General features: G+C 40.9%; 1 protein-coding gene across 1 annotated transcript in view; it reads right to left on the bottom strand.

Moving 5' to 3' along the window:
* Positions 1-15,801, bottom strand: part of LOC125765573 (T-box protein H15-like) — a 47,878-nt gene extending 32,077 nt beyond the window's left edge. The window contains exons 1-3 of the mRNA XM_049430868.1: positions 13,998-15,801; positions 8,310-8,500; positions 8,097-8,227 (exon numbers count right to left, since the gene is read on the bottom strand). Of these exons, the coding sequence (XP_049286825.1) occupies positions 8,097-8,227; positions 8,310-8,500; positions 13,998-14,232 (557 nt within the window). The 5' untranslated portion in view covers positions 14,233-15,801. The remainder of the gene's footprint in view (positions 1-8,096; positions 8,228-8,309; positions 8,501-13,997) is intronic.
* Between the last annotated feature and the right edge of the window lie 383 nt (positions 15,802-16,184).

Here is a 16,184-nt window from a genome sequence, read left to right as displayed (position 1 = left end):
AACTATGCAGGATTGTTGGCAAGATGTTCAAGACCCTTGCCATAGACCAGCGGGGGTGTCACTGCACCGACAACCAACAGTATCACAAGACATCTCTCGTATGCTGCTGCCTGCTGACACGTTGCATAGCCACGTTGACAACGGGGTCGTAATTTATGACGAACAGGTTCCTTTCTTAATCCACTCGATCCCCACTCAATAGCACGAAGCGCAGGGAACGGGGAACGGGACCGGCTTATGTATTCGATCGTTACTCGATCAACACTTTGTCAACACTCGTTCAAAAGACGATTTTTCTTCCCCCTTTTTTGCTAAGAAAACCGAGGGAAGTATCACCTTTCATCGATGGTTAGTGATCAATCCGTTCCAATACGTACCGGCTTAGCCATAGTTCGACGTACGGCGAGTGGGAAATGAAAACCGACAACGGAGAGCTGTCACCTTACGGACCACAGGCTGTTACGATCGGAACGGGGAGATATGGAAAATTAATGAATTTACAAATTAATCAGATAATGAGCGCTTTTCGCTTGGTTTCCAGCTCGGGCGATTGGTGAATCTGTTCATTCAATCGTACGGGTTGAAGGGAAAAAAATCCCAAAACAACTGCCAAACCAAACACTATACCACCCTCAAGCCAAGCGTCAAGCGAAGAGCGATCGATGGCAATATCGATCGATCGACAGTGTGACTGCTGAATTTGCATAATTTATGCTTTTGTCTCCAGTGAGCAAGAAAAGCAGCAGCTTTGCGTGGCGTAACAAAATATTCAACCAAACTCAACACTAGCACAGGTGGCCCCCAAGAAGCCGAGGAATAAAACGGTTTCGGATCCATCTCGCTGGGCTCGATGGTCGGTGACACTAACGATTAGAGGATACGATTTTTCACACTTCCATCGACAGCTTATTGGAAACGATTATCCAATAGTCATCGGTTCGGTTTTCCGAAGAAGAATCGTTTCTGAAGACACATAAAGCATTGGAGGACTGGTTTTTTTGTTTGGGTGGCGAAGGTATTGTATTCTCCAATGGTTTAAGGGCTTTCAGATGGACAGACTGGGTCCTCCTGTTGGCGATGGCATATAGTAATTGATGAGCGGCCAGCCCTTGGGTCATGGGCTCGGAGAATGATCTTCGCTTACTCGTATTCGGAACAATTTTGAAGTTCAAAACCTACGTTCTTGGTCTTTTCGTTGTGCTGGCGTTGGTCTGAACGCACAAAAAGGGTGTTAATTAAGCTGTCTTCAGGTTTAAAGAAGATTGATGTACCGCATAGTTCTGAGTATGTCTTTCTTTTTATATAAACGAATAAGAGCACGATCATTTGCTAACATTATATAAGCTTGTTTGGTGTTTTTTTAACACTAGTGAAACACTTTTAATGTGTAAAAATTTGAAATTTGTTCAAAAAACTATTCACATACGGATTACCAAAAAGAAAACGAAATTAAAAGCGCCTGTCAAATGCAAGACTTACGATTCTCTGTCTACCAGTAGCATATATCCCATCAATAAATCCATAAACTGTTGCTAATTTGTCTCGCACCATACTGAACACAGGAAATGAACCGAGCCTACTTACTGTTTCTAATGTCGTTAGATCACACTGCACCAAACTTCGCCAATCAATCGAAAGCGTGCGGGAGTCGATCGTAAAGCAATCAGCTTCTAAGTCCTTCACCGAATTGCCTCTGCAGCTGCTATAACACGAAACCAAAATGCATGATCGGTACTATGTGTCTTTTGCATAAAAAGATTCATAACCAGATGTGTATGGCGAAAAGGAGTTTCTTTTTTTACGCTTACTTTTTTATGACTCGTTCTTTTGTGGGTTTTTTTTCTGCCTACCTTCTTGAGCTTGATCGTGTGCGGTTTGCAGTTTTGGGTGCTGGCCACAACCGCATTGAATCGTCGCCACCGTCGCCACACAGAGGTATAAGCCTACTGCAATTGAATTAATTTACGATCGACTCGTCGATCGGCCAGCAAATACGCAAACAGCACAGGATAAAGCGGGCTGAAATGGCTTCATTTAAAGGATAATGTCTTATTCTTTCCTGTTCGGCAAACTCGGTTGCAAAACGCTAATCTCTTCGCCATACCACGTTCAGTTTACTAAACGGTTCCGCGCTTGCCTTGCAGCCAGTAAGTCCCCAAAAGCTTTCGCGAAAGGATGCAGTCTGACGGCGCCACAAGCACACTGTTCAAGCATTCTGTTTATTAGACACTTTCGCAACTCCAAAATCCGATCAACCAGCTGCTCATTTTATGGACCAACAATTCAATCAGCATAATTTTTCCGGCCTCGACTCCCACCGGACCGCTGCAACACGGCAACGGCATGCGGAGAGAAATGTCTACGCATACCGTTCAAACATTGTAATCGGACCCGTTTCGAAAAACGTAGACAACGGATACCATCCCTTGCTCCGTTCCCGTTCGGAAATCGGGCGTTGTACATTGTAGAACCATCGTTTGGAAGCTTATCGTGGATCGGATTCATTTCGGCGACAGTAAACTAATCTCAATTAATTAAACCACGATAAAACGCGCCACCCTTCCGGCCGCCCTCCCCGAGGGGAAGTGTGTCGAGGGAACCATCGACAGACAACGGACCCAGCCGATGTATGTTTTATGTATGAGCGTGTTGAATTTGGTAAGCGAAAGCGAGAACCGAGCGAGACGGGCAGAAACAGAGACACCTTTTGCGTTGGTGTTGTACACTAGGCGATACCACCTACCAAACACACGAGATATAACACCGGGACCAGATAATGGCCGGTGTCCATGGACCATAAATCAAGCTCCCGGTTCGTTATGCGGCAGCGCGTTTGCGTCCCGGGCTTCTGCTCGTGTGTGCCACACCGTTTGAAGCTTTTTGGCGTACGCGAAAAAGACGCCCCACTTTGGGTGGGACGGGAATCCGCGAGGGAGTCATAAAAAATTGTGCCTAACGATACCGATCGGAGTGAGCATTAGTTCGGTGTCGATGGTAGTTTCGGTATTAGGAAGCTAGACGGGCGATATCGAAACCAACGCCAGTGTCGTATTAATGTGGTTCCGAACAAAAGTGTGCGATTGATTATCTTCTATGCGATCCCATAGAAGGTCCCAAAAGCTATCTCTCGATTGATGAAATATCGATTAATATGGAATAGTGATCAGCATTACGATTATACGAAGCTTTCAGCAGTGTGTGAAATTGTACATATTAAAGTATAATGTTGCAGCAAGCTAAAATGATCTTTGTAGTGAAATAAATTGCTGTGGAGGTATATATTATCGTATAATTTAGGGAATTTAATAGATCTTGACATCAAAAGCTCGAATAAATGATTTCGGAAAACATTATCAAGGAAAGGTATACTCAAAAGCTTGAAAAAATATTGGACTTGGATATCATTATTCAAACATTACAAAATATTAAACACGTCATAAAATAAATATTTTAAAAACATTTAAGTCAATTATTTTACTCTTCTTCCTTTGAAGAGCTATAAATACAAAAACTGGGTTTGAAGTACGTATTGATGTTTCGTGTAAAAATTCTGACCCAATTTTTATCGTCAGATTTCCAATTCGAATTTATCAGTATTTGGCCATAGAACAAAAATAAATCAAACTTGCACTAACAGTTATTCACTGGAATTGCGATAAATCTGGATCATCCATTTACAAAATATTGTTCTTATAAATACGCGTTTAAGCATTCAACATTTCCCGTTTTTGCAAAGAACTATGTTTACTAAGTTGGACTGTAATTTCGTTAAGATTTACCTGTCTATCCCGAGGAAAAATGTACATAACAAGATAATTTATTCGCTTAACCATGAGCAAAAGCTGCAAAAGCCCAAAGAGTTTAAAGTATTTTATTTTTTGTTTTACCACAAAACATGCAATTCAGAAAATTCCTCATTGATAACTTCGAAACTATCAAACGCCAATAGAATATAGTTGTTTTCTTAGCTCATCAAAACAATATAAAATTCCAAAAGTTGTTTTAATGCCATGTAACAACATTAAAAATTAAAAACAAACACCATTGATCGATAAGATAAAAAGGTAGGTGAGACAATCTCATAAATCCTTTATCATCAAATCACACCTTACTCTAATCAAGACAGTGTAAGGTGAGAACAATATAATTACACTTTTTGTTCCAAACCTCAAAACCTTCGAAACCATCCAAAACTGATTTGATCAATAAGGCGAGTAAAAATCAACGCCTATTTTAGGGAAAAAGAATCACCAGTTTGACTAATTTCAATGCGCTTACCTGAGCTGCTTGAGCTGGTTGTTTGATTTTAATTCTTGTTAGGGCAATAAATTATTCGATAAAACCTAATCCGTGATCGTATCGTTCGCATGCCACCGTACCTGGTGGCTAATGCTGCTCAAATCGAACCAAGTACACAGTGTTATGACGAACTCGCTACAAAATCCGACACCGCAAACCGTCGATTGTCCACGGCCTGTTACGAAGTGGTGGATGTTTAATTAAATTTAAATTTACTACCCAGCACCATAAAAATCCGTAAGGCTTATCAGCAATTTCAGGTGACAAAACCTTGTCGGACGGTATTTTCCTTCCCAACAGGCGGCAGGCCTACGCCGACTGGCGACGAACGCGTTATAAATGTAATCTTATTAATTTTTTATTGCACCTCCAGGATGGTGAGCCTTCGGTGGAGCACCACAGTGTGAGCCAGTTGAAATAACAGCCTTTACGACGCGGAGCGATAGAGAACTGGTGGCTGGAGATGGAAACAATCACGGATCCCAAACACGGCAGGACTACGCGAGTAGGTGACCAGGCGAGCGTAAATTAAAATCCAAATCCACCGTCCACACGAGCCAGCGGGCGGGTGTCGTGTCGGTTGGGTTCGATTATAAACACCTTTTGCCTAATTAAGGACCCAAGCCTAAAGTGCACCGCGGGTGGCAAAGAACGCACTCACCGTACTCATCAGTGCCGAGGGTTTATTGTTGCTATACACTACCATTTTTGTAGTGTTGGTTTGTATCGTTGGACTGATGAATGTTATGGCTTTGTTTAGCTTTTTTTTTCCTCTGGTTCTTCGTTTTTGTCTGTAGTAAATCCAATGACGTTTAATGTCTGCTTGCACTACGTTAACATGTCGACAGGTCTGAGAATGTAGCCTTATGGCGTTATCTGCGAAGGAGAGTCTATGTTTCGCTTCCGTGTGCATTAATATTTTACTTTATTAGAAATACTCAGTTCTAGTAAAGTGTATTGATTAGTACTTCAACGAAGAACCTTCAGCGGCAATGAACTACTGCTCTGTGTGTGAGGTTTATGAAGCGTTTTGCGAACGTATTTATGGGTCAGAAGGCCAACGAAAGCTCACACTCAAACCACGTACCGGCAATCGGTGTGGCAGTTTAATTGCGTTCGGTTACATTCCCTTATCGTGGTGCGGTGCGAAACACGGCCCAGAAAGTAATGGGCACCATTCGCTTTTGTTGATGTGTAAATTGAAAACCGAGCTCCATCCATCCTTGCACCTGATAGCACGGCTGATGCGGTGCCAGTATTCTCATTAAGCATTAATGTCACTCAAACCGAGGCAAGTCAATCATGGCGTTGAGCGTGAACGCGAGTAAATTTCAATCGAAAATTGGTCTACTACTGTACGGAATGGAATCGAGCGATTCCCTTTTCTGGCGTTCGTTACATATGGTGTAAGGGAGTTTTTTTTCATAAATTATCACGTCCGATGTGTTAGACAGTGTCGCTCCTTTAACACACCTACGCACCCTAGAACGGGTCGTCCATTTTCTATTCCATACAACACACCCTCGGCAGCGAAACAACCGTTGTCATTTGGAAACAATGTATGAATCAACGAAAAAAAAAACGAAAAAACAAGGTGTATGTGAGTTTTTGTATCTTTCCCCCAATATTTCTAGACCACATTTGGTGAAGAATGATCTTCCTCCCGCATGCGTATGTGCAACACCCTTACTATATTCAGTCAACCCTAACGTGTGTGCTTTACAACATGCATGTGTTTGAGTTCTCTTTTTTATTTTTCTGTTTTATGTAGACATTTTTTCAAATTGACAAACGACATACTGCACCGAAACGGTGGGTTGGAACGTTGAGAGAATTTTTATAGCAACAAAGTACATAAAAAAACACACACAAACTTCCAATTGAAATATGAGACTTGCTCCTGTTAGAAGTATCAAGAAACATGGAGATCGAGTTGACACGCGCTCATTCCCAAACACTGCCCCCCGGTGACATTTTTGCCGATGGTCGTTGTTTGGGTAATTGGAGCGAATTCCCATCGCCTTGTTTGGTAGAGTAATTTTTCTTCATTCCCTTGCAAAACTGCAACACAAATGCTTCATTGGCTTTGAATATGTTTTTTCGATAGATTTTTTTTATTCTCTACTCTTTCGCGTTGGAAAAAAGCCATCCATCGAAACTGGAGGTAAATCATCCAATACGGAGCACGCAGGGGCCGATGGTTGCCAATGCAATGGCTTGCCAACTAACCCATCATCGTAATCATCGTGTAACAGGACCGCCATGTGGAACCGTTCCCAGCACCTTCAACTGGACGCATCACGTACGAACGAATCGAAAGCTTTCCCGCGCCCGGCAATGGGTGTAATTGAAAATCAAACTGAAAAAACAAGGCATTAAATTTTCAAATTGAAAACAAATTGCCATCAGCAAAACGTTCTCCCAGAATTGTCAGTCATTAGTCTTCTGCAGGCAGACAGCAGGGAGCTGCAGCTGGTAGTGTTTGGCTATAAATTAGCGCAAAAACCAATAGGCTAGAGGAATGTGCGATTTTATGCAAGTATTTCCGTCACCGAAACGGGATCGTTTAAGTGAATGTAATTGATATTATGAGCAGTATGCGTGGAAAACTAAAAGTGAAGCTTTAAAATTGCCTTTAAAGTAGCCTTCTATTGATTATTATTTTTTGGGGCGGCCCGGTGGTGTATGTGATAAACGGCGCCGGCCCACACGGCAGGACTGGGGTTCAAATCGCATCCGAACCCGTAGCATGGACTGACTATCCTGCTGCGTGGTAAAACAAGTCTTGGTACGGACAGGCCGTTCTATCCGAGCAAGAAGATTATTATTTTAGTTCCAATCTATGCCTAGGATTTCTTGATAAACTACATGATTACACAGAAAATTCTTGGAGACCTATTGTTACATTGTCTTTTCAAATCTTCTAAACAACTCCCTTCTGACAAATCGTGTTTAGTAGGTAGAGGATCATGCATCTGAAGATATCTGTTACTTTGCTATAATTGCAATATTAAGTTTGAGCTATTTTTTTAAGCCAACCAATATTTCGTCCTTTAATTTGAACTTATTTGAAACATTTTTTTTAACTATTAGAGACATAAAAATCAGAAAGTGTTAATAATTGGAAATATAAAACAAAATTAATATCTGATATCAAAGTTATCCCGAAAACCGCAAGATCATAGATGTAACTAAACTCCCTTCAATACTACCTAAACATTTCAATATTTAGTCATTTGTATTTAATCCCACCCAAGAAGCAAAAGAGGATTAATACATCAAAAATGCAAAATTACAGCACTCTAACAGCTCATACCAATTTCATAATTACTGACATAATCGCTTCCCTGAAATGCGGAGCTAGAGATGATTGCTTGCTTGCTGGAAGTAGCAAGAAGGGACCATCTGCAACACACGCTTCGCGACATAATCCGGCCATGTATGCAGCTAATGCCACTCCACTAAAAATACTGTCTAATGACCAATTCATAGCTGCGGAAGCTTACACTTTTTCTCACTTTCCCTCACCAAAAGCTTTAGGAACGTTAGATCTTTTCTTACGCATGTTTTCTCAACCGGAAAAACATTTCAAAAATGCATTTCGAGTTGCTTTTTATACCAACTGCGACCCATGAAATTGTTGAAGACGAAAACTGAGCCCAATGATTTATTGCCCTTAATCCCTCCCGGAAAATGACTAGTAATTCTGACACTTCCTTTTTTTGCTGCGACTCGATAACGATCACCTCTCGATTATGTTGCGTGAAAGAAGTTAGAAGAAACGAAACGAAACGTACCTTCCCGTCTTGGTAATGATCATTTCCGTACCAAGCTCGTTGAACTTGTCCCAAAGCTCCTTCGTCTCCAGGTGACACTGAACCGGCCTTAAGTCATCCGAATTGCAGGACCCAACAATCGTTGGTCGTTTCTGGAAGGTGGAAAGCAATCGAACAGAACCATCAGACTGGAAGGATCGGGATCAAACGTTAATCATCGCACACGCATCTTACCTGCGCTGGTTCCGGTGAAAGTCTTTCCTCGTCCGACACGGAAATGCTGTTCGGTGTTTCGGTAGTACGCGAGTGGGTCACACGGCCACTGTCGGAGGACTTGGGTTCCTCGGAATCACTGCACTCCTCCACATCAACATCGACCTCATCGTCCGCCTCGGAAAGCCGATCGACGGACGAATTTTGTGAGCCTGTCGTTGTCGGTGGGGAGAGGAAAAAAAACATGGAGAAAAGAACACACCATTGGATTAAAACATTACACAATTATTAAAGCACATTATTTTAAATTATCAGCAAGCGTTCCACCTCGTTCATGCATCCGTACGCAACTTGAAAGCGGCTTCGAGGTGCCTGCGGTGTGTGCGCTTTGCTCGTTCTATGCTTGCGCTAATTAAATATTCCATTAACACCGCGATTACGGCTTGTTTAATAAATCAAACATTAATACGCATAAATTAATTCCAATTACGTTCGCACCGAAAACAGGCACACACACAAAAAAGCGTAATCATACTCTGATCCACCGCCCCACCATGAGTTATTGCATCTGGATGGATGCATGAAGAAGAGGATGAGGGGGGTGTAGTAGACATGTGTTGGGGAAGGAAGAAGGCGGCTAGGATACACCCGGAAACCGTGTATGCAATTGAAACCGTCCGCCATGGAAATGAAATACATTAAATTAGGCGTGAAACAATAAAAAACAAAGTACGCCCCAACGGGTGTGGTTTTGCGTTTGAATTTTCACCGGGATTCGGGTCAGAAAAATCATGGCCATGGGAAGGAGGAAAACGGATCCTGCTTGCAGCATGAAACCAACCAAAAGGGGCTGTTTGGTTTGGGACGAGCTTTTCCACATTAATTTTCTCACTTTTGCTTCCCCTGTGCTGTGTCTGATGATCGTGGACGGATTGCCGGTAGATAACAATAGAGACATTTAGCAAACATTTTGAACGAACGGGTAAAGAATATAAAAACATAAATAAAATCAACATGCGCTTAACAAGCACAAAAAGTTTCCACTTGCCCTCCATCGGTGGGACCGGCCCCGGTGTATCGAACCGGTTTTTTTTTCCTCATCAAAATATTCAACGCTACCATTCCACGACCGATCCACTAGCTGCGTGTGTAATGTGACTGCTGGTGATGAGGGGAGGGAAACATATTTATGCAAACGTTCCATGCTTGAGGAGAGATTTGTTGTTTTTCACCAGTGCAAAAGATAACAGATCTTTGTTTTTGTAGGTTATTGCCAAAACCGTGTCATCTCTTAATTGAATAAAAATGGACATGTTTTTATTTGGCTGCCATTGAAATGCAATGTTTTGTTTAACATGAAAAGAATGAACCATTTCGGGTGGTTGGTTAGCAATAAAGGTAGCGCAAAACATGCTTTATGGGCAGATTTATAATTCCATTATTTGTACTATTACATCGTTAGTTTTGGGTGTTTGGAAACCGTGGAAAAGGTAAGCAACTGATTCAATCGAAAGTAGTATACTTATTTTTACTTTGGCATTATTTTGTAACGATTTCAAACGTGTAGTGAAACTTATGAAAGTGCCCATTGTTTATATAATAATTATTTCCGTTTTGTTTTTTTTTTCGTTCATGGAGTAGAGAATCTGTTTTTTTGTTTGTTATTTTTACCTCCTTTGCTACCATTTTATGACATCCGATTTTTATGGATCCTGCCACCGGGTGCGCAATAAAACCCAATCAACTGTAAATCGATACCAATTGGTGAAAATTATTGCTGCCTCTGATGGAGGCAATGGAAGTTCCCGGATGAAGTTTCTCCTTCACACTACCATCTTCGATTCGAGCGACAACATTTATCACCCTTGCGTTTAGTGTATCACACTTTCGCTCGTTACGATAGTTGCGGAAATAAAGGGGCAAAAATCTACACACTCAATGATCCATATCGGCCAATGGGTAAAGTTTGCTCACCTTCATCGACAACTCATTTTTAATTGACAAACCGCACAGCTACTGGAAGAAGCTTCACTTGTGCAAGGTTATAAGTATGGATCCGTTCTTCACGTAATCACCCTGCGTTTTGTGCGTAGCTTTTCCGCACGCAAACCGGTCTGAGCAAACATTGTAACACTTTGAGCCAACAATGCTTCAACACATTTTGGCAGCACTGGTTCCCGTACTGGCCTTGGTTTCGTTCGTTAAATGGTTCAAATACCAGGCCACATCGCCAAACGAAAGTTTTTCAACACTTTATTACGCAGCTACGAGTATGACTTCGTACACACACAAAAACAGGTGGCTTTCATCGAGGGAGAGCTGGTGGAGATCCATATCCGATCTGATTCAGGTTCCCAAGAACTGGGATTTATTTTCGGCTCGGCAAACCCCATTTTCTGCTTGCCGTCAGCACACACGCACATACGCAGAAAGCGATCACGCACGCACCATCGCACGCACCTTTTGCAATCAAACTGGCCGCTGTCAACGGGGCCGGCATTTGTTGCCTTTTTGTGCCGTAACTCTCGGTTAACCCCTTTTTTCCCGATTTTGTGACCGTTTCAAAGGGGTAAAGAAATTCAAACAGTTTAATTTTACTTTTCCTAGGAGTTTTTTATTCACTGTGAAAGGGGGGCGTTGTAGATTTAAATGTGTTTTATCATGCTTTTGTCCTGTCCTGTACTTCGGAAGCGTATTTCAACGTATTGGTGGCGTAAACATATACCCAAGGCGTTTTGCTTTAACCAAACTCTGGTACATTCTTAGCAGTGTGAGAAAAGTGGTCCTAGGTGCGTCCCAAACACATGTAATGGGAACCCCGTAGCCGGCTTTCGGAAAGGGCAACGATTTACGATAATGATAATGATGGGCACCTGTGTAAAGTGCGAATTGTTCGCACCACCATCGGTCGGAAAATGGGTTGAAAACATGCAGAACAGGGTCGAAGGGTTTATGGCAGTGCGTTTGTCTTCTTGAGGAAAGCAGATCCCAGTGGGTGGAAGATCATTTCAGTCGCTCGGTGATTTTCGTTACGATGACGTAGCCAAAATGCCAACAACAAAAAAACGATAGAGGTGTGAGAATTCTAATAAAATCTTACAAACCCCATCATCAAGTCAAGAGAAATCATCACACCTGCGGATAAATGGCAAAATAAATTAAGTACAGTGTGTAAGGTATTTGCGCACGCACATCACACATCAAAGGTGTATGTTTATACTAATTGGATTCAAGAAAAAGTTCATGTTTTCATATTTTAATTAGAAAAAGAAAATAATTATATAAAATAGGAAATGAACAAGAAAAACAATTTGCATTTAAGAATTTTTTTAATCAAAAATATATGTAGCTCTATTTGAGTGGAAAATTTTGTTATTGATTAGATATTAAGGAAATCATATCAGAAAATTACGAATTCAAAAAATAAAACAAAATATATTTTGAAAACAACTTTAACAACAAAAAAGGTACAAAAAAAATCACGAAACAATTGAAAGAGGTGAATGTAGTCAAACTGACAAAGATACATTATATTTCTTACTTTAAAAGATTCTTCTAATCATATCTAGTTTTATAATATTAATTGCTTGCTTCCAGAAATATCAAACAAGCTATTTTCCGACCATTTGTGAAGTTTCATTAAATTAATTTTTTTTTTTGTTATTTTTCGTTAAATGAGTTTTCTTAAGATATTGCAAAACATTTAAAAATGCATTCTATTTTGCATACTATTTTACAGTTCTTAAAAATAAGAAAAATAAAAAAATGATTCTCGTATCAAACATTCCTTAATCTGCAATTTCTTGATCCAAGGATATTTTTTATATTTGATTGTTTCGACGATATTAAATAAATAATATTAGCAAAATATAAAATTATCTAAAATATCGTCTCCTTTTTAACACACATTAACTGATGTAAATGTTTATTTCAATGGTGCTAATAAGTTCCATGGCTAAATCATTATGTTTTAATTAAATGTTTTGTACATTGCTGCAAATCAAAGGTTGTTAGAAGATAAAACAATGATAAAAAAAATCATGCGTGTTACGCTTTATATTCCAAGCCCTGTTTTGAGTTTTTGGTGTCGTTCACAACACCACCACAGCATCGGAACACAAAACGTCTGATCAAAATCAACTGGCCACCAGCGAGCGATCGTTACCAATTCCACCCGCTGAGTTCATTAGAGCCATTCAACTCCACACCGTTCACACATTCCGCAAGTACTCCAGCATTAGGGCGTCATTTTGCTGCTGCTGCTGATTGCAGCCTGAATTATGACAGGCTACTGTCCGGTTGTTTGCATATCACTCTTTTTCCAACCCAACACCACATTATCCTGCTTCTCGCGCTACACACACACACACACTCTCGCGTCGCGCAAATTCCAAACATTCACACTGCGACGCATACGCTCACACAGTGGAATAAATCAATTTTAAATAGATTATCGGCACGATTAAAACCGGTGCTACCGTGGGTGGTCTCCGAGATTGGCGCAATTCAATTAAGTGTCTATTGCAACATAAAAATGCAAACACATACATGTGTACAGGGTCTCCTACGAGGAACCATACGTTGTGTTATGCAATGGTAATGGTTAACATTCCTCAGTCTCGTCAATGCTGGATTTGGCATTGCCACCTGTCTCTCCTTCACCTACGTTCGCCTACGTCATTCAGCGCCTTGAAAGAGGTTGTGCCACTGTCAACATAGGGCGGCAAGGCTGTTTATGTCCTTGTCTGTTTCGCGTACGGTGACAGTTTGTGTAGTTGGTGCTGATTAAAGTGGGCCAAAACGACCACCTACTGTTGATTTTTTCCAACCCCAACAGCTTACAAAAGTGTACATGCATGAAAAAGCTCATGGATGACGTTAATTAACAGATAGCGATGTAAAGAAGGGAAGAGCAAGAGTAATCTATTCAAAATATTTCTGAGAGGAAAAAAAGTGTTGTTAAGGAGTGCCTTAAAGCATCTAATTTAGCTGTAAAATTAGTCTCTCTTATTTAAAAGAAAAAAAAGTATAAATAATAGTAATCTGTCAAAATGGTCACGTCAACAGCAATTAGGGAAGCGATAGCATTAATTTTCTGTGTCGCCCATTGCTTGATTGAGATTTTACTTTTAGCTTCATAAATTACACATTCTCTTATCACGCAAAGGAAAACCTTATCTTGGACGACATTGAGTAATGCATGATCCCTGTAGCAGACAAGCAGGTTTTATTGGTGTGAAGACATTTATGTTATTTATTTTCAAATGTGTTGAAACCATTTTGTTTTGTTGTTGAATAATATATTGATCTTTTTTGTTTTACTTCACATAATTTTTATATTTTTGATCTATTTTTTTTATATTTTATAACTTCTAATAGCGATTTTAATTATGTACTAATTCTCAATAAACATTTTACCATTTTGCGACATTTGTTTTATAATCTTGTTCCAAAAATAATATCTACGATTTCTCAAGCAATAATTTATTTTAATTCATCTGCCTTGACATTGTATATAATCCGCCCAATGTTTCGGTTGACCCTAGACGTGACGACTTTTACGATACAAAATTAATCAACCAAAAACGGGAATTCTAGTTACAACCCCAAATGCTACCATTCCCCTATCCTATCCCTATCCACTACTGGTACTAAACGATTAGCGAAAAGAGACAAAAAAGGGGGGTAGAAAATCGAAAACAAACTTGCCACTTACGAAAACTGCTTCCAGAGGGCTCCTGCTGGAGCCCTCCCGCAGTGCCATGATCGCCGCTATCGAGAAATCCGTCGCACCCTTGGCCGCCGATAGGGCAGCGGCTGCGGCGGCGGCAGCAGCAGCAGCAGCCGTAGTGACGGTCCCTGGCCCCATACCCGGTGGTCCACGACCACCCGGTCCCGCATCATCCGTCGGCACACCCTTCGGTGTCCCCGTGTCCAACAGCATTCGCTGTCCGGTGCGCCTATGCTGATCCCGTGCCGAACCGGTATGAAGGGAATGGGAGGCCCGGGGACCACTGGCCGCCACTCTCGCACCGCCGGCACTGCGTCTTCCACACTTCAAATCTTTCACCAGCTCACTCGCGAGGTCACGTTTGCGTTTGTGTCTCTCAATTTTGTCGGTTGATTTACGCGTCGCGTTCACCGTTGACAGTTCGATTTGAACGAAACCGAAATAAAATAAATTATTGTAGATTCATGGATTTTTTTTCTTTTGCACACGTTTTTTTGTTTTACTATCGAGAAGGATTATATCGAGTTGTGATTGTTCTCAAACGCCGACGGCAATTTCAATACAATCGCGAATCACAATTATTAAACACATTTTCACAGCAGGGAGAAAAAACAAACAAAATATTGCATGCACTTGGAAGATGTTAATCTCTTTCAACTACCGCTCACTGTTTGTTTAGAAATGATTTTACTAAGCACTAAAAGATAAATAACGTTTTTCATTCACTAACGTTTACGACAATGCAGCTCGGGTTGTTCTGAAACGTTTCCTTACGCAGGGCTCATACAGGGTTTTACGCCGTAAGGTAGGAAAGCTTGTGGTTCGTATTGTTATCGTGGTGTCGTTTTTTTTTTTTTGCTCTAGCTGCCACACTTTTCAACGCGTGCGTAGCGATGGATGCAAGCGCGCTGCTCCCAACGAGTACTCGGAATGAGCTTTCGAACCCAACTGGCGCGCACGCTTCGTATTTGGTGTTGCTGCGTCACACACACCACCATCACCACCACTATCGCACTGTGCAGAAAATGCAACGAGTAACTGCACAACCACTATCAAACCCACCGGCAAGGTAGGGGAAAATGCAACGAAAACTGGTTTTCCGCATAGCTCCGCCTACGGTGCGAGTCATCCATTTTGTTTTCTCCCTCTTTTGGGCGCTCATTCTACGGTGAAAGCGGCACTCAGTTTATGCTCACTGGAAGTGGCGCGCTCACTGGAAATTTTGTTGGAACCACAGTGAGCGGTAGTGAGAAATTAGTTCTCACGTTTTGTAGTTCGCATGAAAAAATGAGTGCGATACATTATTTATTGTGGTGCTACTTGTCTTGTCTTGAGTTTGGGATGATGCTATTTTGATACCTCACACAATAAGAATAATTTAAAAAAAATCCATAGATATGTCATCAGATAACTTCTTAGGAAGTATTTTTTTTCTTAATAGATGTACCAACCGTGCCCTGTTCGTAGCCAATGGGTGAAGATGTGTGGAATGTACCTTGTCCGTTAAAATCTATCACACCAGAATCTGTTTCTACAAAGGTCGCTGCCCAGTTTTATAGTCGCTCATCGTCAATTCGCTACGTCTCCAAGGTTCGCTGACTCTCGTTGACAGACAAACACTCGCTCGACCTTCCCCTTTAGTTCTCCGCTCTTATGCCACCTTATCCTCAATTACATCCTTGTGAGGTGTTGTTGATGATGCTGACACGAGCGACTCTAAAGCTGTTTCTTCTTATGGAGTTTTCCGGTAACCTTGTTGAGAGACTATTTACACGCTTCTTTAATTTTAGCATATTTCGTAGTTAATGCGGCCGCTTCCATGTTTACCAAAGCCACTATTTTTTTTGTGTAGGTTAATGCAACTACGTTTGCGTATAAAAATTGCGATTTGCAACTTAGGTCAACTTGAAGTTAGTTCAATATTTCAAATGCTTAGTTTTGGTTGAAAACCTTAATGGTGAATTACATATATGGTGATGTTTCTGTTCTTTTTTTAAATTAAAGTAAATGATTATTAATGAAACATTTCTTAGAAAATTCAAGTCCAAGTTCATTGAATTCCTAGTCCAATTTTGTTTGATATTTGGATGTGAATTTCGTTATCGAGATTTACATAGAATATAAATTCACTTCTTATAAAACTTCACATATGTCATAAAAGAAAA

This window comes from Anopheles funestus, chromosome 2RL (assembly GCF_943734845.2).
Source record: "Anopheles funestus chromosome 2RL, idAnoFuneDA-416_04, whole genome shotgun sequence".
NCBI lineage: Eukaryota > Metazoa > Arthropoda > Insecta > Diptera > Culicidae > Anopheles > Anopheles funestus.
The sequence above is the reverse complement of the archived record's forward strand: the minus strand, read 5'-3'. Positions and strand labels throughout refer to the sequence as shown.